The following is a 21,649-nucleotide window of genomic DNA, read 5'->3' on the forward strand; positions in this document are numbered from 1 at the left end:
GCCGACACATTACAGGAAACATAATCCCATCCCACAGCTTCACATCAGTCAAACTGCACAGGGCAGGCTATGTGTCACACTGTGTACTCTGAGAGTGAGATCACATTGTGGATAATGATCTTATGTGCAACTACTGCACCATAGATGTCAAGTAGTACACTACTGCTGGGATCCAGCTCATACAGTAGATCTGCTACCTTAGTATAATCAGCTCTTGTCATAAAGTTTACATTGGCTTTATTTCTGTCAGGTGGGAGGTTTTTGGACCAGAGTTTGGAGCCGGACTCGGGTGTGCAAGTAATGAAAAGAGTTTATTTAACAAAAATGGTAAGTCCAAAGTACAAACAAAAAACAACCACCAACTGAGGGGCGAGAACTGAAAAGGTGGTGACGGCAGGGGACGAGCTGACCCAAGGCACGGTGGACTCCAAACGTGGCTGTCTGAAAACAGGGAAACAAAACGGAGGAATTACTAAAAAGGTGCTGGCAGGACAGGCATGACTTACTGAATGAGAGGACGTGGTGACTACCGCATGGAACGGAATAATCTGGCAGCTGGGTGCACTGGTGAAGGAGTTTTTGAGGAGCTTGATGAAGGTGGAATTGGATGCAGGTGTGCAACCTGGAAGTGGGTCAGCTCCGCCCCCTGTCACCACACACCTAAACGGAGGGGGGAAAAAAAAAAGAGAAACACAAACACAGGCCAACACAAAATCCAAATCAAACCAAAACCATGACAATTTCCACAAACCATATGCAGTATATGTATACTGAACCTTTTTACACTCTGTTTATGAACTATTCATTGTCCACATTTTCTGGTCATACTTCGGATGTAGTATACGTACAGTACATTAGATTTTACAGTCCAAGAGTTGAAATAATATGAAAATGTAATGCTTTTGAAAATATAGGCTTCAGTTTTACTTTAGGGTTTTTTAATAAAAGCATCAGAAAATAACTGACATTTAGTCATTGTGTATGTAATGTTATTGCATACTGTAGAATGCCAATCAATCAGTAAGCTTCTTTTAAAGTAATCAGTATTTTAATCCCTTTTTGTAAATTGCAGATTGTGCCTGAAAATAAGCTAAAATGCGTGTAAATCATTGCTTCAGCTTGCCCCTCAAGTGCTGACGTGTTCCTGCCTTGCATTGTTTTTCAGGTTTCAAATGTACTCCTGTGGGAACCCACACAGATACTGATGGACTGTACCATTTTGTTCACAGGATAAACAGAACAAGTTGTTTTGACATCATGCACCATCATGAAACTCTCTACCAGGTCAAATGGAAAGCCAAAGGACTCTGCCCCCACCTCCTTGCGGAATACCAACCAGTACAGTCCCCAACATTGTTGGTTTGAAGGAAATATTAATGTAAAACAACAGTGGAATTTAGCAAACACCCTGTGTCTACATTACATGTCGGGAAACTTGATTTGAGATCAACTCAGTTAGCAGCACAGTGGTTATTTAACATTACAGGCCATGGCGACTCACATTAACTGTTATTTGTTGAACAACTTGACCTTTGCTGTGTGAGTCGAGGTGAAATTCTTGCTTTGTAAGCAGATTCAGTCATGGGTGCAACCTCAGTACTTTCACTCGACCCTGGAACAAGCTGTTCTGTGGGAAGACATTACCTGTTTGCTTATAGTACAAACAAAGGCCTCCCTATAAATACCAACAGACAATAGCATTGTCTCCTGTTTTAAAAGCAGGTGTAGGATCATAGGAGCTTGCGGTTAGACTTCCTCGGGGCCAGGCAGCACTTTACTTACTATTATTATATTCAACTATTATTTGACTTACTCATTTTTAATAGACTGAAAGTTTGGGGATCCACATATGATACCAGAAAACTGGAAACTGTTCTGATTTGGAGACTTTTTCAACATTTATCTTGTCCAATATCATCATGGCTGAGTCTGGTTTCCCTTTACCACCAGATGCTTACTGTCCACTATGTGTGGACACGGTCAGAGACCCAGTCACCATCCCCTGTGGTGACACCTACTGCCAGGAGTGCATCAAGGTCTACTGGGACCAGTATGACCACATGGGTGTGTACAACTGCCCACAATGCCGTGCAACTTTCACGCCACGTCCTGTGCTGAGACGCTCCCTGCCCGACGTAAACCACGAGCCACGGCGCCAGCTTCCAGAGCTCACTCCTTTCCCCTACATGCATCGCGAATCCTTCTGCGATTTTTGCGTTGGCCGTCGCAACAAGGCCGTCAAATCGTGCCTCATGTGCTTGGCTTACTACTGTGAAACGCATGTCAAGCCTCATTATGAGTCGTCTACCTTCAAGAGACACAAGTTGGTCGATGAGACGGGTCACCTGGACAGGAAGATCTGCCCCCAGCACGAGAAAGGCCTGGAGCTCTTCTGTCGCTCTGACCAGATGTGTATCTGTGTGCTCTGCACCGTCAGAGAGCACCGCGGCCACAACATAACCTCAGCAGAAGAAGAGCGAATTGAGAAGCAGGTGAGTGTGAAATGTTATTAGCCAATGATATGTGTGACTGTATACAAGTTGTCTTGATAGCATATTGTGATTCATGAACACCTGTCTGCTTACCTCTGTGTCCTTTCATTAGAAAGTCCTGGTGGTCACTCAGTCTGAAGTGCAGCACATCATCCAGGAGAGGATGAAGGAGCTGCAGGAGCTCAAGCATAATGTGGATGTTCTCAAAGTAAGTACCGGCATGGTTGAATCAAACATAAATGAAAGTATCTCAGTATGGTAAAATTAAAAATGTTGTAAATTGACTTTACTGTCTTAGAATGCTGCACAGCGAGCACAGGCAGAAAGTGATAAGACCTTCCACGAAATGCTCCAGGCGGTGGAGCGCTGGAAGGCCGAAATCAATCAGATGATAACAGCCAACATGCAGGCAGCGATGTCTCAGGCTGACGGCTACGTGGAGCGTCTGGAGCAGGAAATACTTGAGCTACAGCGCAGAGACGCAGAGCTACGGCAGATCCTCGAAACAGAGGACAACATCCACTTTCTGCAGGTACTGAAATTTAGACACATTACCTAAAAATAGGATTACAGAAGCAGTGGATTTAATATTGGCATATCACATGTAGAGTGGTACACAATAACAATAACAGAGTTCAGACAATTACTGTAGAACAACACTACCTCTTCATTTCTTCTGATCACCTCTCAGATTGTGTTTCTGACTATGTGGCGAATTGATTGTTTTTTGTCAAGCAGAATTTTCCAACCCTGTGTATTCCTCCTGAGGCCATGGTGCCCAAAGTGCTCATCAACCCTCAGTTTTCTTTTGGAGAGATGAGCAGGACAGCCACAGAGATGAAAGAACATGTGGATGACATCTGCAAGAAGGAACTGGGCAAAATTTCCAAGACAGGTTTGCTTCAGTTGTATAGCTATCACAAGTTATCTTTTAAGAGTGATACATAAAAATGGGCCTGTGAGTAACTAATGCTGCACCATCTCCACAGTCAGCGAAACCCCTGTGTATATACTTCTGCCAAGAAATGGAGACAAACGGCTGAAAGGTTAGCATCACTAAACTGAAGTACACTTACTCAGATATTATTTTACTTTTGGAAAATTAGCAGGTAATATTTTAATAGTGAGTGTTTCAAATACCCCTTGTTTGACTTATGCAATTACATAATTCAGTTTAAACTCTTAAAAAATAAACAAAAAAATGAAATTAATCACAAAGTAATGTACATGTTTTAATATCTATTAATAAATATCTAAATAGTTCCCTCCAGAGTAGATTTCCAGGAGCCAAAAACAAGAATGGACTTCTTGAGATGTGAGTAAACAGTACATTTGATGAATATAGTGCATCATTATACAGTTACACATGAATGGTCTTCTTATGTTTGTTCTTCTTTGACCACAATAATAATAATAAAAATGTCCAAGTAAACAGATGGATAACTAATTGATATTCTCAATTTAACATAAGATAACAAACATGTTGCGTTGTTTTACTTAGATGCCTGTAAGATGTCCTTTGATCCAAACTCAGTCTACAAAGAGCTGATTCTGTCAGACGGGAACCAGAAGGTCACACGGAAGAAAACTGTCCAGTTTTACCCAGATCACCCAGAACGCTTCGATGGCTTCTCCCAGGTTCTGTGCAAGGAACCTCTGACTGGTTTCAGATTTTACTGGGAGGCAGAGTGGAGCGGGGAGTTTTCCATCGGGCTGGCCTACAAGAGTATCAGTCGCAAGGGCAAAAACTCACTCAGCCTGCTGGGCTACAATGACAAGTCTTGGAGTCTCCTGTGTTCAGAGTCAGGCTACTCTGCGTGGCACAACAAAACTGACCGAGACCTTCCTGATGCTCCTAGGGCTACAAGGATAGGTGTGTATCTGGACTATGCAGGCAACACTGTGGCCTTTTACTCAGTATCAGAGACTATGGAGCTTATCCACAGTTTCAAAGCTCAGTTCAGTGAGCCTTTGTATGCTGGTTTTGGTGTGGGCTCCTCCGTTACGCTGTGCCAACTGAAGCAGAGTCACAGACCTTACTGAGATAGTAAGATCTGAGAAGACTAAGTACAAAATATTGACAGCAGTACAATTCTGCAAGTCTGCAAAAATGAATTTTAAACACTTTATTGTACAGATGATTTTATGTTGCGACTGCACATTTCATACAAAGTTCTGTCCAAAGAGATATATATTCATGCAATCTTGCTAATGCCATTTACAATCTAGTAATTATGACGACAGATTAATTAATGTCATATGGGTATTTTTGTTCATGTGTGCAGGTAAAATGATACAATTTTGAAGCGTTTATGTCCTTAGAGAGTAGTTTTTATATACGATTACATTATATCTATATAAGTACCTTGACAATTAATAACAACTAACTGAGGAAACATGTAAGTATAATATATGTAAGTCTGAATTTGCTTAATAACAATCGTACATACTGTAGCTACAGTATGGAGTATATGCACTGCAGAATGATATATTCCGGAGGCTATCTACAGAAACTAATTTCATGTTTGAGAACAATAAAATCTAACTGTGTGTAATGGCTGATGGCTTTTCAAATGGAGTTGATGGAGCCACAAGGATGATTGACCTTGAAGACATTTTACAAATCCACAAAAAAATAAACTCAGAGACAATTCTATTTAGCAAATTGCTTCCCCATAAAGAGACAGAGGAGAGGTGGAAACAAACTTGTGCGGCAGTTGACAGTCCTGTCACGATGCCTCCAATTGATCATGTGCCCTGGCTACTTGGCCACAGGGATTTCCCTTTGGTTGAATGGTCAGCGCACATGACTCTTATGCGGGAGACTAGGGTTCAAACCCCGCCCAGGCCCTCTTTCCTCCTGCCACACTTATTATTATCCATTTACTACAAACATTAGGGGATTTTGTAAGTGATCTAGCAGCTGCCATTGCCAACGGACACAGAGTACATTATTCTTCATGTTGTTACTCTCATGATGGTTTCTCTGTCCCTTACAGTCCTACAGAGCCATCGACAGTAAGCAGAACAAATTCACTTCTATTACCAATAAAGCACATTTTCCAAATGAAATCCAATGAGAGCACTGTGATCACTGTCTGTCAGGAAGCACAATCACATGCCACCGTGTACCCTAAAAGTTTACCCCTTAGGAATATCATGGCAAAGAATTGTTGCATGCTTATGTGGCACTGCATCAGAGGAAGCAAAACAAGGAACATGACACTAAAGAAATGAAATATTTTTTTAAAGTGAGGCAGGAAATACGAAAGTACATACCTGAGTGACAGAAAAGGGTTTTTAGCCACAACTTCGTTAACAGGGGTGAAACCAGAGGCTATTCTCACTTATGTGCAGCGCATTTTCCACCTATGTAGTTCCTCATTGTGTTCATGGTGTTCTTTTCACTTCTAAATAAAAAAGAAATGGAACATTCAAGTACTGGACTGAACAACAATTTATAAAAAAAATATTTCTACACTTCGAGCAGCATATGTTTTTTTTCTGCAGAGGTTTTCAAAGTCACTTTTTTCCTAACCAGACGATTGTTATCATATACCATTGCCATAAAGTGACATTATTTTTTTTTTACTACTAAAATTACACATCCAGTGAATAATGTAATGAATTAAGAGTACAAAATAGAAATCTATCTACCTTCCTCAGAAGAGCCTTCTGTGGAAGACTGCAGTTGCTAGTTGAAACATATAAAGGGATATTTTATCTCATACATTTCTATTCTTCTCATCTGTTCATGGTGACTATTATTTTTTCCCCTCTGATTCCATGATTTGCAAAAGAAATGACTCAGCAGCACTGCTTGTTTGCCCCGTAACAGACACGAAGCACACCCATGGTTGGAAATGCAAACTTACAGGTGTAAATTGTCAACCAGCTGCTACAGAAAGAGTGTCAACAAGCCATGATAAACTGAATAACTCCATGGAATGTCATATGGGGTGATCCAAAAAAATGGGAAGAAAGAAAAAAACAGTCCCCCAGGCTAAAGAGTTTATACATCCTTGTTAATAAATTAAGAAGGATAGATGAGTTATACAGGTATGGGTTACAGACACATGGACGCAAATGCAACATTCATGCAAAATCTATTTGATTAAGGTGAATTTAATGGGGGAATTACATTTACAGTAGCATACAAATAGAACATTTCACAGATAAAAGTAGAACCAGTGAGAAAATGTGATGTTGTCAAAGTGAGATGCACTGACAGTAGCTCTCATCTCTCCCAGCAGAGAGAGGATAAAAGGTGGAGCACAGATTGGAAACATGTTTTCAAGGCGGTTAGCCCTAACTCACTTTGAACTCAATAGAAAATTTCCATTTTAAACTCTGTGGAGTGCTTGTTGTTATTGGAGAGTATTTGATTATGTCAACAGCAAAAAAAAAAAACAAAACAATAAGACCTTGCAAGGTTATTTCCATGCCAGTCCTCACTTCACTCCCACCTTATGCTGCTTAGCTCCACACCAGGTTTGATAACTGTCTATCTTTTTGCTCTTTTTTAATGTTGTCACTGTGTATTACTTTGTACTTTGTTGTCAAGGTTTGTTGTTCTTTTCAGACTCTCAATGAACACCACCTTTGCAGCGAATGGTTCGACAAGCTACCCCACCATTGTTGAATCACATCATGTGGCTTTAGCCGTGGCCTCAGCCTCGGTCAACATCATCCTGGGTCTTCCACTGAATGGTTATGTCATGTGGTTGATACTGGCAGGAGCCACAGGGACTTCAGATTTCTTTTCTCTCAACCTGGCTATGTCTGAGATTGTGTTCTCTTTATCAAGTATTTTCTACTTTCTATATATTAAGTTAGAGTTGCTTTTCTGTTTTGAAGTCTTCATGTTTACACTTGGCCTTCTCTACACAGCTCGTCCTTTCTTCCAATGTTGCATCTGTGTTGAGTGCTATATCGGGGTTGTCCACCCTGTGGTTTTTCTTCGGTATAAACCCCTGAGGTACAGGGTGGCCTGTGGCTGTGTTGTCTGGCTGGTTACTCTGGTTTCCTGTGTCTACTCCATTTACACGTATACAAACATTGTGTATCTTTATGGGTTTTTCACTCAGAATTTGTTCTTCTTCTCTGTGATGCTTTTTTGCTGTCTCTCTGTTCTGTGGGCTCTGAAGCGCCCAGGGCCAGGTGACAGAGACAGAGAGAGGAAGAAGAGCAACGCAATGAAAAGACAGGCCCTTAAAGTAATTTCACTGATTGTGATTTTCATGACCATTAATTTCTTGTTGTATGTGGCTGCTATTCCACTACAGTGTTGCATTGGTCCCATTGAGTTTACCAGTGCCTTAACCATTTGCTCGGGCTTAGCTTTAATAACTGGGTTCATACAGCCTCTCCTCTACCTCCACAGGGCTGGAAAACTTACCTGCAAGTGGTAAACAATGTAATACTGTACATCTTAACCATCTCTTTATCAAGATATAAATACTCTCTATATACTATTATATGTGATGCTGTAAGAAAAGACTTCACTTGTTGTAACTTGGTGTATTCTATTGTGTTAAATGAGCATGAGAGATTATCAAGCTAAATTAAATCACAGCTCAGGCATTTACCAACATTTTTTATGCTTTAGAATAGGATTTGAAAATGTCTTGAGCATCTCTTGACCATAGACCTTATTTCAACAAAAAAGAAAATGTTCAGCATTTATGACTCACCCCAGTAGCTAACCTGTATTGTAACAAGATGTTATAAAGAACTGTAAAAACTGCCAATGGACATTAACTAGTGTTTATTGGTCATACATATTAAAATGTGTTAAACTGGTCATTTTGCTGTAAATAATTAAAAAAAAAAAAGAATGTTATTTTAATTATTAGTGTGACTTGACATGACTGACATGATCATAGTCAGTGTTTACTCTTTAGTTTCGTTATATATTTTGTAGTAGATGAGAATTCCAGAAAGGCTGTATGCATGCGTGTTGTTTTGCTCAAATAATGTAATGACAGAACTGTTACAAGAGTACAGTGACTTATTGCATGAATATTTTGAATATTAAACAACTGATGCCAGCCGCTCATTTACTACAGTATTGTTGAAGATCAGACGGTGATATACAATGAGAATGTTAACTTAGTGATCATTTAACATAAATAGAGTTATTTATGTGTTGTAAAAAAATTAATAAATAACTATCATACCAAAAAGTTATACAAAAGACAGAAGTGTAATGCTTACTCACTGTTTTATTCATCACCTCTTCTCATTTAACACTGCATTAAACCTCCTCTCTCATCCCATAATGCCAGAACCCTGAAAGACAAGTGTTGTTTCCCACTAGATGTCACCATTTCCCTTCTTTATTGTTAGAACTGTATGACAAACCAACCTTGAAGGGATAAAGAGTTCAAAAATATTTATAAGTCCATTAACATTTGCATCTTTTTGCAAGAAAACATATAGTTTGGATATTGTGTTAAACATAATGTCCTAAAGAATCACAGTTTGGTAAATCTGGTGTATTTACATTTTGACACTTTACCATTGTGCTTAGTTATCATTACACATAGCTACTGGGAAATTATTTGGATATAGTTTTTATCCTTTCCTTTGTAAAAACCACACAGAAAAGTATTAAAATGATAACACATCTCTTCACAACAATCTGTACCCATATGATGAGAGGAAGTTTTTGATTTGAAACATGTTATCAGTTCAGAATTCTGTATGCAGGACCCAACTGCAACTGCTGCTCCTCTAGTACAGATGCCTTCACTCACTGGTATTCTCCTACTCAAGATGACATTTTTGTTCCCCAGTAGCGATCAAGTCAGTGCTGTTTCCCATTGTTTCAATTTTCACATGCCTTTTTCCTTGAACAATCCTTGTGTTTCTTTCTTCACATTCACACTGTGTTCTGAAAGTGCTATGTAAATGAAGTTATACCTCTGGTTGAAAGAGAGATGATTCAGAGATAGTAAAACAGACACTTACATAATCAAGCAAAATCATTCTTATGGTGAGAGATTTAATATTTGCATGTAGCCGAGTCAGAGAACAAGGAAGACATTTTAACATGATCACAAAAGGAAACGTTAAGTGAAGACATAAAACTTACTGGGCTTTCAGAGACATACAATTCCTACACAGTCTTTTTTTTCACATTCTTGTGATTTTCAATGCAGATTGATTGATTAACTTTGGATGAAGTCAAAGCTTCTTCATGCAGTTTGGCTGCAGGGTCTTAATTCAGTGATGAGAAGTCCACCTCCAACCCCACCCCCCACACACAGCACACTGTCACAACAGTCTCTTGTTGATTGAAAAGAACCCAGTGACTGTTTTTTGCTTTCATTAGATAGATAGATTCATTATTCAAATGACTAGAAATGTTTGTGATGCTGAAAAAGGCAAGAGAAGTCAAGGAAGGGAAGTAACGTGATATACACTTCACTGCCAGTCGAGGAAAACAGTTTAACATATATACAGTAGCCTACCATACAAACGAATTCCTAACAAATATGACAAATATGCACAATTTTGTGAATAACCAGGATGTTTTGGTGCCGTTTAGTACAAAAACAGTCTGTGATCATTTAAATGCAGATGATACGAGGAATTCACTCAATAGATACAATGTACTAACATCTCTACAGTGACTATAGTTTTATGAAAGCAGACATCAGAACAACGTGTTTTGCAGATGCTACATCAGGCTTTTAAAAACAACTGCTGCTAAGCTGCACTGTCTCTATGTTGAGTTGTAAATCAACATCCTATATACAGAGCCATGGAAACTGATTAAGTCTCCACTGTGAGTTCATTCTTTCACACTGGCTGCACAATACAAGCTCCACACCTCTGCTGTCAAATTAATTATTAATAAATGCCCAAATCTGTCTCGTGTGTATTGTGAGTTTGGTCGTTGCTGAAAAGAGCACAGTTCAAATTAGAAAGAGTGCGTGTACTCTTCACTTTATAGACCACCTCACATGGCAAATTCTGCTGGTCAAGTCTCCTCTCTATCTTTGTGACTTTGAAGACTTCATAAGGAGGGATCAGCACTTCTCTCTCTGACTCTCCAACCTTAGAGTACAGTGAGATGTCTGCTCCAAAACATGTAAAAATTTCAAAGCATGACTTGTCCCCAAATCTGGCAGGTCTGGGGTAGTCGCCCATTGAGCTGGAGGTAAAAGAGCCAAAGCGAATCTTCTTATTGAGAACATCTTGTATAAAGGAGCTGTTGACTCGACGGTAGCCTGTCACACATCTTTTATCTTTAGGTTTTCGAGAGTTGAGAATTTGAAGGGCATCAGTCAGGAAAAAGTGAAGAGCGTGATACTTGAATTCAGTTGTGTACAGAGATTCCGGGTTGCGAACTGCTCTATTGAAATTAAGATATACATTTGGTGTGTCAAGGGTGTAAACATAAATGGCAACAGCCTGTTCTCTCCCCAGTGTGTTGGAACGTTTTTTTCCCATTTTACGCTTCCATTTTTTGTCATAGATTTTCACTGCTTCCTCCCAGGCCTGATTGAATTCTTCGTTAGAATTCCTCTCACTGGGCAGGTATTCATTTTCCACTCTGGTCTTCATTTGTTGATTGCAGTCTTGGTACATGTCATCAATAGAGTCAGCAGCCATGTCCAGAGGAAGGTCATCATTTAACCCACGTGCAGCAGAGTGCTATTTAAGAACAAAACACAAAGAGATATGAAAACCTGTTCTATAGTCATATAACTTACACTTAAGCAAGCCATTCTGCATATACTTTACCATTGCACTTCCTGTAGAGACTCCGTAAATGATTGCAACTGCCGTCCACACTGCCAATGTTGCCATCTTTCACCAGAGTAGACACCTGTTGTTGATGTTACATAAAATAACCTGAGACAGTTTATGGATCAGCGTCTCAGTGAGACAACCTAGCCTGTCCCCTCAGTCCTCACTGATATAGAGGCTACACTATAGTGAGCAGTTGGGGAAGTAGGGCTGTATGATAAGACAGCTCATTATGCATGTAATAAGGAAGAGACAGTTTTACAAGATAATCATGACCATAAAAGGCAAGCAAATCTGCCAATATCAGAGTTACAATAAATTCAACTGAAAGCAAAAGAGCCAAAGGTGCATCTCAATAAATGAGAATATCATGGAAAAGTTCATTTACTCCAGTAGTTCAATTCAAAAGGTGAAACTAATACCTGATATACAGTAGATCCATCCATGACACCCACTGAAATTTCCATGTCTTTATTTTGTTAAATTGTAATGATTATGGCTTACATTTAATGAAAACCCTAAATTCAGTATCTCAAAAATTGTAATATTTCATCAGACCAACTAAAGAATGATTGTTACTGCAGAATTGTTGGTCTTCTGGTAATTATGTCCATTTATATGCATTCAATACTTGGTTGGGGCTCCTTTTGCTTGAATTACTGCATCACTTCGGTGTGGCATGGAGGCAAACAGCCTGTGGCACTGCTGAGGTGATATGGAAGCCCAGGTTGCTTTGATAGCGGCCTTCAGCTTGTCTGCATTTTTGGGTCTAGTGTGTCAAGCCATTCCTGAACCAGAGACACCGTCAGTTTGTCTCAAAGGGTTTTTACACAGAATCATGACAACATCCTCTGTCCTTAGACCCTCACGTTGACTGAGGAAAAACTCCCGGAAACTGTTTTAACAGGTGAAAAATTGGAGAGCAACAGAGGAGGGATCCCTCACCCAGGATGGGCACTGGGCAGACAGACATGCAATACAGGTAATACTCAGAAAATTAGAATATCGTGAAAACGTTCATTCATTTAAGTAATTCAACTTAAAAGGTGAAATGAATATATTATTTAGACTCATAACAGGCATTGCAAGATATTTCAAGCTTTTATTTGTTAGAATTTTGATTATTATGGCTTACAGCTTATGAAAACCCCAAAATCAGAATCTCAAAAAATTTGAATATCGTGAAAAAGTTCAATGTTGTAGCTCAAATTGTCAGCCAATTAATCCAAAACACCTGCAAAGGGTTCCTGAGCCTTTAAAAGCTCTCTGTCTGGTTCAGTACAGTTCGCAATCATGGGGAAGTGAATGAACTTTTTCACGATATTCTAATTTTCTGAGTATTACCTGTAGATGTTGCATATAGACAAGAAATGGTGGAGAGGCACAGATTCCAAGTTGCTTGAAGTCCAGTGTAAAAGTTTCCACAGTCAGTGGTATTTTAGGGTGCAACATCATCTGCTGGTGTTGGTCCAGTGTGTTTTCTGAAATCCAAAGTCAGCACAGCCCTTTGGAAATGTTAGAGCACTTCATGCTTTCTTCTGCTGATAATCTTTATGGAGATGCTGATTTTATTTTCCAGCTGGATTTGGCACCTGCCCAAACTGCCAAAAGCACCAAAAGCTGCTGACCATGATGTTACTGTGCTTGACTGACCAGCAAACTCGCCGGACCTCAACCCCATCAAGAATCTACGAGGTATTGTCAAGAGGAAGATGAGACACACTAGATCCAAAAATGCAGACGAGCTGGAGGCCGCTATCAAAGTAACCTTTCCATAACACCTCAGCAGTGCCATGACATATATGTCATCCTTTGTGTCATGAATCCATAAGATGTATTAGTTTCACTATTTGAATTGAATTACTGAAGTAAATTAACTTTTCCATGGTATTTATTGAGATGCACCTGTATGTCATCAACAGAAGCAAGAGCCATGTGAAGGGGATCATTTGACCCATCAACAGGCTATTCAAAAACAAAACACACATGATACATGTGGTTGTGTGAACAGATCCCTGGGTTCAAACTGCATTTGACTACTAAAATCTGTGTGTAGTCCAGTTTGTCATTGCAGTCAGTGTACATGCCATCAATAGCATCTGGAGCCAGATCCAGTGGAACTTGACCTTTAACCCTGATTCTGCTGAGATCTACAAACATCAGTAGTGATCAGGTTAGTGGTACCTCCCATGATTTCATTATTTACTGCCTTTCTCCTAATTTCCAGGCACAACCCTTGTGTATCTTTGTGAATGTTCTTGCTGTGTTCTGAAAGTGCTATGTAAATTATCTTAGACTTATTATTCAGTGACTATACAGTGTAAGAGGGTAAAATTGACTTTCACAGTAAGTGGGTGTTAAAATGAAGGGAAGTCACACTTGTGGTGCGAGACAGACTTAGCCGATTCAGAGAACAAAAAAACATTTCATATTTCATGCAAAACAAAATGTGAACACATTAGACAAATATGCAGTTTGTGAAAAACCAGGATGTTTTATTTCTATTTTCTGGAACACTTTGGTACAATAAAAGTCTAAGACCATTTAAATGCTTAACTATATCATTAATGTATTTATTCATGGTTTTATGAAAGCAGACATCAGAACAACATGTTTTGCAGATGCTACATCAGGCTTTTTTTAAACTGCCGCTAAGCTGCACTGTCTCTATGGTGAGTTGTAAATCAAACATCCTATACAGAGCCATGGTAACTGATTAAGTCTCCAATGTGAGTTCATTCATTCACACTGGCTGCACAGTACAAGCTCCACACCTTTGCTCTCAAGTTATTCATTAGTGAATGTCCTAATCTATTATTTTGCATGTTTTGTGAGTTTGGTCGTTGCTGAAAAGAGCACAGTTCAAATAAGAAAGAATGCCTGTACTCTTCACTTTATAAACCACTTCACATGGCAAATTCTGCTGGACAGATCTCCTCTCTATCTTTGTGACTTTGAAGACTTCATAAGGAGGGACCAGCACTTCTCTCTCTGACTCTCCAACCTTAGAGTACAGTGAGATGTCTGCTCCAAAACATGTAAAAATTTCAAAGCATGACTTGTCCCCAAATCTGTCAGGTCTGGGGTAGTCGCCCATTGAGCTGGAGGTAAAAGAGCCAAAGCGAATCTTCTTATTGAGAACATCTTGTCTAAAGGAGCTGTTGACTCGACGGTAGCCTGTCACACATCTTTCCCCTTCAGGTTTTCGAGAGTTGAGAGTTTGAAGGGCATCAGTCAGGAAATAGTGAAGAGCGTGATACTTGAATGCAGTTGCGTACAGAGATCTCTGGGTGCGAACTGCTGTATTGAAATCAAGATATACATTTGGTTTGTCAAGGGTGTAAACATAAATGGCCATGATCTGTTCTTTCCCCAGTGCAGTGGAAGGTCTCTTCCCTTTTCTACGCTTCCATTTTTTGTTATAATATTTTTCTGCTTCACCCCAGGCCAACGTGAAATTTTTGTATTGGTTTTTCTCATTTGGGAGGTACTGCTTCTTCACTCTGTTGTCCATCTTGTCTTTGCAGCCAGTGTACATGTCATCAACAGCATTTGGAGCCAGATCCAGTGGAACTTGACCTTTTAACCCAGATTCTCCAGAGTTCTACAAAATAATTGAAACAGTGTGGGAAAACTTAAATATATATGGTGGTAATCTTATCACTAAATACCACCCTGAAGCAAGTCACAAGACACTACCTGTGCAAACCCCATAGACATGCTGTAAGTCAGTAGCACTGCTGCCCAAACTCCCACCATGGCTGTTTTCCCATCAGCATAGAAACCTGCATATTAAATACATCTTTCAGTAAACATGGGTTTTGAAAGCAAGACAAAGGGTCAAAGGCAAGCACTTCAAGTTTGATCAAACATAAGGGATATCAAGAGAATAAATAAGGACTTGTATTCACTCACCACAGTTCAACTCCCGCTTGCTGTCATGGTAGTGATACCTGTTCTGAGCTCCTGATTGTCTTTCACCAGCTGCAGGTCATTTCAATCAGGGGGTGAAACCCTCAGTAGGACATCACATGCCAACCACACTCCTCTGATTGTAATGAATATACAGCAGGTCTATGCGTTGGGAAATGCATAGTCTATAAGAAAGATTTTTGCACTGTCAAACCAAACTGTGTGAAAGCATGAACACACACTTAGTATTTCTTCTCTGTAATCTATGACATATTGTTTGTCCCTATATGACTCAAAAACATTGAAGTTTACCATAAAACTCAGTTTACATGCATCACATTTTTCACACATGCTCCAGTGAACCTTTGCCTTAGTGTCCAGTGTTATTCAAATATAGGTTTTAGGGTTTTTTCCTCTCCCCTGCTTCTGTACCTGTTGTCTGTGTGGGTGGGTATCCGTGTTTCTCCCCACACACCTGCAGCTCATCTTCACTGATTGCCACTCCCACCACCTGCAGACCGCAGACCGGTCCCTCCCCTCTCCGCCAGTTCGTTGTAAATCCACGAGTGGTAACTTCTCTCTCTCTCTCTCTCTCTCTCTCTCTCTCTCTCTCTCTCTCTCTCTCTCTCTCTCTCTCTCTCTCTCTCTCTTCGCGATTTCCTCTGATGTTTTTATCCCTGAGTTACCTGTTGTTTATCTCCCTCTGCCTGCAGCCCTGATATTACTGCCCGTTACCATAGATATATATAAGAACTAGATGACTCACCCCCAGCTGTTTCCCAAAGACACGGCGTAGCCAGTACGGCGGCCATCTTGGAACGGGCAACTCTGTCCCTCAGAGCATTAAAGGAGATATCAGTGGAATGTTTTTGTTAATATAAGTCCTAAATAGTCCTATTTTCCGTCAGCAATCACTTACATGAAGTATTTCAGCCTAAACACGAGTCTCTCCGTCACTCTGCTCTGCTGTAACCCGAGGAGAAAATTTTCCTTGTGGGATACAAGTGTTATCCAATGAGGAGAGAGAACGGCATGAAGGGCTGTGTGTGCAGCCAAGGGATGCGCGTGAATGTGGTGACGTAGCACGAGGACCAATTGATGCCTGACAAGGGCGGGGGCTGCTAACTCATGGTGCGTTCAAAGAAACTCGTACTTTGTGTTTTTCCTTCCTGTGAAGTCATACCAGTTCGATCTGGTACGAGTTCACGGGTCGGAAGTTACGAGTGGCCGTTATAGGGAACTTTCACAGACAACAGGATGGTAAAAACACGAGCTACGGGTTACCTGGAACGCTACCAAGTCGTAGTTGTGACTTGAAGCTGTAACTTACGGTTTCAAAAGCCTGCCTTGAACGCAGCATTAGCCGAAACGGCCGTGAAGCTGATATCTGCTTTAAAGGAGCATTATCGCAAATACAGCAGTAATAGCATAAAATAAGCTGAAATATGCAAAAGATGGGTCGGGGGGAGCCATAACTAAATTTACAAAAAAAATCGCCAACAGTATAGTGTCCGTGGGGCAAATGCAGCATTTGTCTTTGTTATGATCCAAGCCGGCCCGGCGCTTGCTGCATTAAAATGCACTCGGAACTCGCAAATCCGACCTCCGAACCGGACAAATATGCAACAGTAAGTAATGTAGCAGTGTTAGGGTGCTCACAGTCACTGAATCGCTGGTAGAACACTTTGTCTCCAAGTCCCTGTGTCTTTCTTCAGCTGTCCTCTCAGCGTTATTAAGGAGGAGGACGTTTCAGTTGTTGTTGTCGTTGTTGTGGTTGTGCGCGACGTAGAGCTGCTGCTTCCACTAGCGAGTTTCCTTTTCCCCGCGATTGCACGTTCATTCAGCCGTGAGGAGAAGGAGGGGGGGCGGGGGGGGGGGACTTAACGAGGCTGCTCTCTCTCTCTGACAGCTGCCCACTTGTTTATATCTGATAAGCTCCGCCTGGCTCCATCTAGTGGCCGAATTTTGCGATAATACTCCTTTAAGCCTATGGTGCATATTCTGCTATAATGACCACAACTTACTCAGTTTTTGTCCGATTTCAAAACGGTTTGATCTTTATGAACGTTTATGCAGTTATGATGCAGCATATTTAGAATCACGGATAATTTTAATAATATTTTTTTTTTTTGTAAAAGTAACATTTTAGTGACATTATGCAAATAGTTAAAGTAATAGCTACATATTGATTTATTTTACACAGAGTTATGAATCGTTTTTTTAGTGCAGATGACTGGATCACCATCTACTGCACTGTAACTGCAGCCAGAGTCAGAGCAAGTTGCCCGTCCTCATATGGCCGACTGTGAGCTACGCCTGCGTGTAGTCAGATCCACCCCCTTGCCCGTTACCGTTTGCCACGCTCCGCCTGCTTCCCTGTCTCGTCTCGGACCTTCTTCCTGCTTCTGCCCCAAGCTCCGTGTTCCGTCCGCATCGGTCCTGTTCTGCCCCTCTTCCCCCTTTCCGTTATCTCGGTTTATTTTTGTAAAACTCTCTAAACCTGCTCCCCGAACTTCACAATAGGAAAATAGTTAAAAGGTAAAAAAAAAAAAAAAAATGCAGATAAAGAGGTTCCATATGATGTATTTAATACTCTGCCATTCATTGACTAATTCTCATCTGTTGGTCCCACACATCCAGACTGACCAACAGCTTCTACCCCAGTGCCATCAGGCAACTGAACTCTTGCACATAGACTGCCCACACTGACACTGACAACACTGACTGCACTTTAAAAATTGACTGCTGCACTTTAGGAACTGTGCAATATTGAATTTTACTGTCTTATTGTTGTTGATTGTGTGTATGTCTTTTTTTTTTATCTTCATTGATGTTTTTAAACCACATGGAGGTTTGCATTTTAAATTTCGTTTGTACCTTGGTATAAATGACAATAAAAGGAATTCAATTCAATTCAATCATGGTCACTATGAGAATAAACAGCAGCAAAGCACCAATCACTGCAGCCACATAACACATCTGACCACTCTTTATAAGAACTAAAGAAACTATAACCATCAGTATAACATACACTAACATCCTCAGCCCCACACTGCTTGTATACCAGTGTGTTGAAACAGCTCCATAATAGTTTTGTAATTGTTTCTGGATCAGTTTGCAGTTCAAATCGCTCCGTGGTGTTTTGGTGCTCTCTAGCTTGTAAACCACACTGCACTGTGGGTCATTTGTCAGGACATCAGTAACATGGAAAACCTCATAGGGAGGTATCAGCACCTGTCCCATTTGGTTTATAGCAGAGTATAGGCTACGTCACATCAGCACCGAAGCATGTGTAGATCTCAAAACAAGGGACGTTGCCATTAAAATTGAAGGATGGCTTATTTGAAGCTGCCAAAGTGAAGGCGCCGAAACGCATTTTTGTGTCAACGACATTGCGGTTAAAGTGTATCCATGTCCTGTGATAGGTGGTTCTGCATAATGGCTGATTTTTGTGCAGAACTTGAATAGCATCCGTCAGGTAAAAGTAGAAATAGTGGTACGAATCCATATGTGCTGTATTTGTGCTTCCGTTTTCACTGCTTTGTTGAAATCCCGTTGAATGTGTTTCAGCTTTGTGTAAATAAAAATGACAATAGCATGTTCTTCTTTTAGGAACTCGTGTCTGGGTTTCTTTGCATCTCCTTTAGCCAAAGCCCAGGAAAAACTGTAATCCCTGTTGAAGTGCCACTCGAACACACCAAACAGGTCAATCACACAGGCTGCTTCAGACCGGCATCCGTCATACATGTCATCAATGGAATCTGTTGCCATATCTAGAGGTAAACCCTCAGTCTTGGTGCTCTGCAGGTGTGGGTAGAAAAAAAAAACATTCTGATTAGCAGAATCAATAGCTATAGAAGGCCTGTTATATTGACAGAAAATGTCATGTCATCTAAAAGAAAGAACTGTAATCCCACCTCAGCAGGTCTCTGAGGCCACCAGATTATTAACAGTGGATCGTGACACAATAGGAGCACCACTGCCAAGAATACACAGAGAGCCACCCAGCTTCTTAGTGGGTTCAGCCCACATGCTCGTCTTTTGCCCAACTTCATATCTAGATGGAAACAAAAGTATTGAACAGAAAATGAGTAACTCTTCAACAGCATGGTTATTGTCATGTATTTTATAATTATTCTATACCTGCATCCACATTCTTGCTGTTTGTAAGTTTTAAACCTGCAGGTTAAAAAACTGTGGCTGTTTCAGGAATCAGGAACTAGACTTTTTCCTCCTTGTCAGATCCTTCAGCAAACATCCTCAAATTCGTTCCTAACAAAACATGAAATCTGAGCGTTTGGGCTTACCTTTCTTCTGGAAAGTGCTTTCAGTAACAGCATGTTATTCCTTGATTGTAGATGTCTTGTCATCATGGAAGTCCCAGGATTTACAGGTACAACCACACGGCCCGAATGTTTGTGCACACCTGCTCAAAGGTGCCCAAGCCGACTTATCTTTACATGTCTGTATATAAACAGCATTTAATGTTTAAAACAGAAGAAATTATTACATTTCAGTAGGTCAGTTTTCTATAATTCTCCTCTCTTCCTTAATTTGCAGTATTTCCCCATGCTGTGTGCTTATTTGTCATGTGTAAACAAAAGCTTATTTCATAAACACCCGGTCATATCACTGTTTGCATTGCAAGAGGGAGGTCCTATGTGGCAGCGCATCCTGTTTGGTGGCTTCCTCAGGTAAAAACAAAGTTATCAAGTTACAAGTGTGTGTGTGTGTGTGTGTGTGTGTGTGTGTGTGTGTGTGTGTGTGTGTGTGTGTGTGTGTGTGTGTGTGTGTGTGTGTGTGTGTGTGTGTGTGTGTGTGTGTGTGTGTGTGTGTGTGTGTGTACGTGTGTACGTGTGTACGTGTGTTTGTGTTTTACTCATTTGCTGTCCTGAGCCTGCTTTATACTAAATTCCAGATCAAACTTCACTCAAGCTGCAGGTGCACAGCAAAAAACTGCACAAAACTACATGGTCTCAACTATCAGTTTGCTATACAGATATCATGTTGAAACAGATAAATCAAAAAGAATCAGCTGACCACTGAAGCCATTCACATTTTGAGGGACTGTGCGGTCACATGCCTTAGTACAAGTTACTTAGCAGAGACACCTTTGGAGGAATAAAACTGCAAAAACATATCAGACATGCTTGAAAATATTAATAGATCATGTTCTTTGAGAACAAAAAAACAATAACTTTTGTTGTATTTTTGGCAAGCTAATACTAAGAAAGTTAGTGATGTATTTGGTTATAGGTTTGATACAATTTGTCAATGTTTTGCATAAATCATAGATAAATCATAAATATTACTGTTAGATGTTACATTGATGGTTGTAGTGTCATGGTTCATCTCTGGGCTCTGTTGATTACTCCTCTGGACCAGCTATATGCTCTTATTATTCCTGTCACTGACCTTTATTTGCCACTGCCACTCTACATCTGTCCACTAGATGTCCCCATACTTTCATCCTGTCTGACTCTGCACATGCACCTGCTCACCTGTTTTCCATTTTCAATCTCCTAAGCTTTGCACTCACATACCTCCTCCCAGTTCCCTCATCACCCTTGCCAGCACTGTCCATCCACCCACCTACCCATCTGTTTGTAAGCTTTAGTATTCATGATCCGTTTCACCTTAAAAAACCATTTCACTGCACCTGCCTGCCTGTGTTTCTGCGTTTGGGTCGGCCCTGCATCCGCTGCTACCACCAGCCTTATATGACCATCAAATCAAGTGAATGAACAGGTACCGTAGAGTAATTTGTGATACCTAAATTCAAATAACTTTGTTGCTGTCTGTCAAACCAGTTGGGCCAACCATGGTGCTTCAGCCTGAGCAGATGAAATGTGAATATAAGGCCGGCCCAACCCAGCTGGTATATGCTCTTTGCTTAGGTGAGAGTAGGGCCCTGTGCATTAATGACCACACCTGTCCTCTGGTCAAAGCATCATTTAACATGAATGCTTGACGATCCACTTGCTCGGCCAACTTTGCACACACACTCACAGTGTATAACAAGAATGTTACTCTACAACTTTATCATACACACACATTCCTCTGTGAAATTTCACAACCACTAGTTGATATAGTTTGACACTGTTGAAAAATCAACAGCTTTACTGTCAGCAGCCTTATTGAGTGTAGCAGTGAAAGTATGTCAGCCACTTCAGCGCCACGGCCATGAACAGAGGGAGGTTTATCTTCTTACTGTCTGTTGTTTAAGTTTGTGCACAATTACTCATACGCTGAATGTGTCAAACAAGGGTTGGACTCAAACATGCTGTTGAGCAGGATTTTAGTGGCACTGCATCACCCCACAGATTTGCAATCCACTGGTGCTACTGTGCACGTAAACATGTAAGATAAGCTTCAGATGACATGTAGGCATTTTCAAGAGTCTTATCTTTGATTTGGTTTGCTGCAAGTTTTTGTTGTCATGTATCTCATTTTCATAGTGTTATTTCTCTAAGATAAGATAATAT

General features: G+C 40.6%; 3 protein-coding genes and 1 pseudogene across 4 annotated transcripts; 2 read left to right on the forward strand and 2 right to left on the reverse strand.

The window, feature by feature from the left end:
* Positions 1–1,919: 1,919 nt before the first annotated feature.
* Positions 1,920–4,535, forward strand: ftr84 (finTRIM family, member 84; the record flags this gene model as incomplete). Its single annotated transcript, XM_083983752.1, has 7 exons — positions 1,920–2,492; positions 2,605–2,700; positions 2,791–3,024; positions 3,231–3,387; positions 3,482–3,538; positions 3,754–3,807; positions 3,994–4,535. 7 exons carry the CDS (start codon positions 1,920–1,922, stop codon positions 4,533–4,535), a joined length of 1,713 nt encoding a protein of 570 aa, XP_083839878.1.
* Positions 4,536–7,081: 2,546 nt separating this feature from the next.
* Positions 7,082–13,030, forward strand: LOC310994051 (uncharacterized protein; the record flags this gene model as incomplete). The annotated part of the gene is made up of 2 exons (XM_083982571.1): positions 7,082–7,652; positions 12,909–13,030. The coding sequence occupies 2 exons, from the start codon at positions 7,082–7,084 to the stop codon at positions 13,028–13,030; spliced, it is 693 nt and encodes a 230-aa protein (XP_083838697.1).
* Positions 13,031–14,058: 1,028 nt separating this feature from the next.
* LOC310994059 (ecto-ADP-ribosyltransferase 5-like) lies at positions 14,059–14,790 on the reverse strand (the record flags this gene model as incomplete). The annotated part of the gene is made up of 1 exon (XM_083982581.1): positions 14,059–14,790. The coding sequence occupies one exon, from the start codon at positions 14,788–14,790 to the stop codon at positions 14,059–14,061; it is 732 nt and encodes a 243-aa protein (XP_083838707.1).
* Positions 14,791–18,068: 3,278 nt separating this feature from the next.
* Positions 18,069–20,788, reverse strand: LOC310994070 (ecto-ADP-ribosyltransferase 4-like; annotated as a pseudogene). Its single transcript has 3 exons — positions 20,761–20,788; positions 19,082–19,221; positions 18,069–18,971 (listed from the first exon to the last, which is right to left on the reverse strand). The product of its transcript is annotated as an ecto-ADP-ribosyltransferase 4-like (transcript).
* Between the last annotated feature and the right edge of the window lie 861 nt (positions 20,789–21,649).

Source organism: Trachurus trachurus, assembly GCF_905171665.1.
Source record: "Trachurus trachurus genome assembly, chromosome: 1".
NCBI lineage: Eukaryota > Metazoa > Chordata > Actinopteri > Carangiformes > Carangidae > Trachurus > Trachurus trachurus.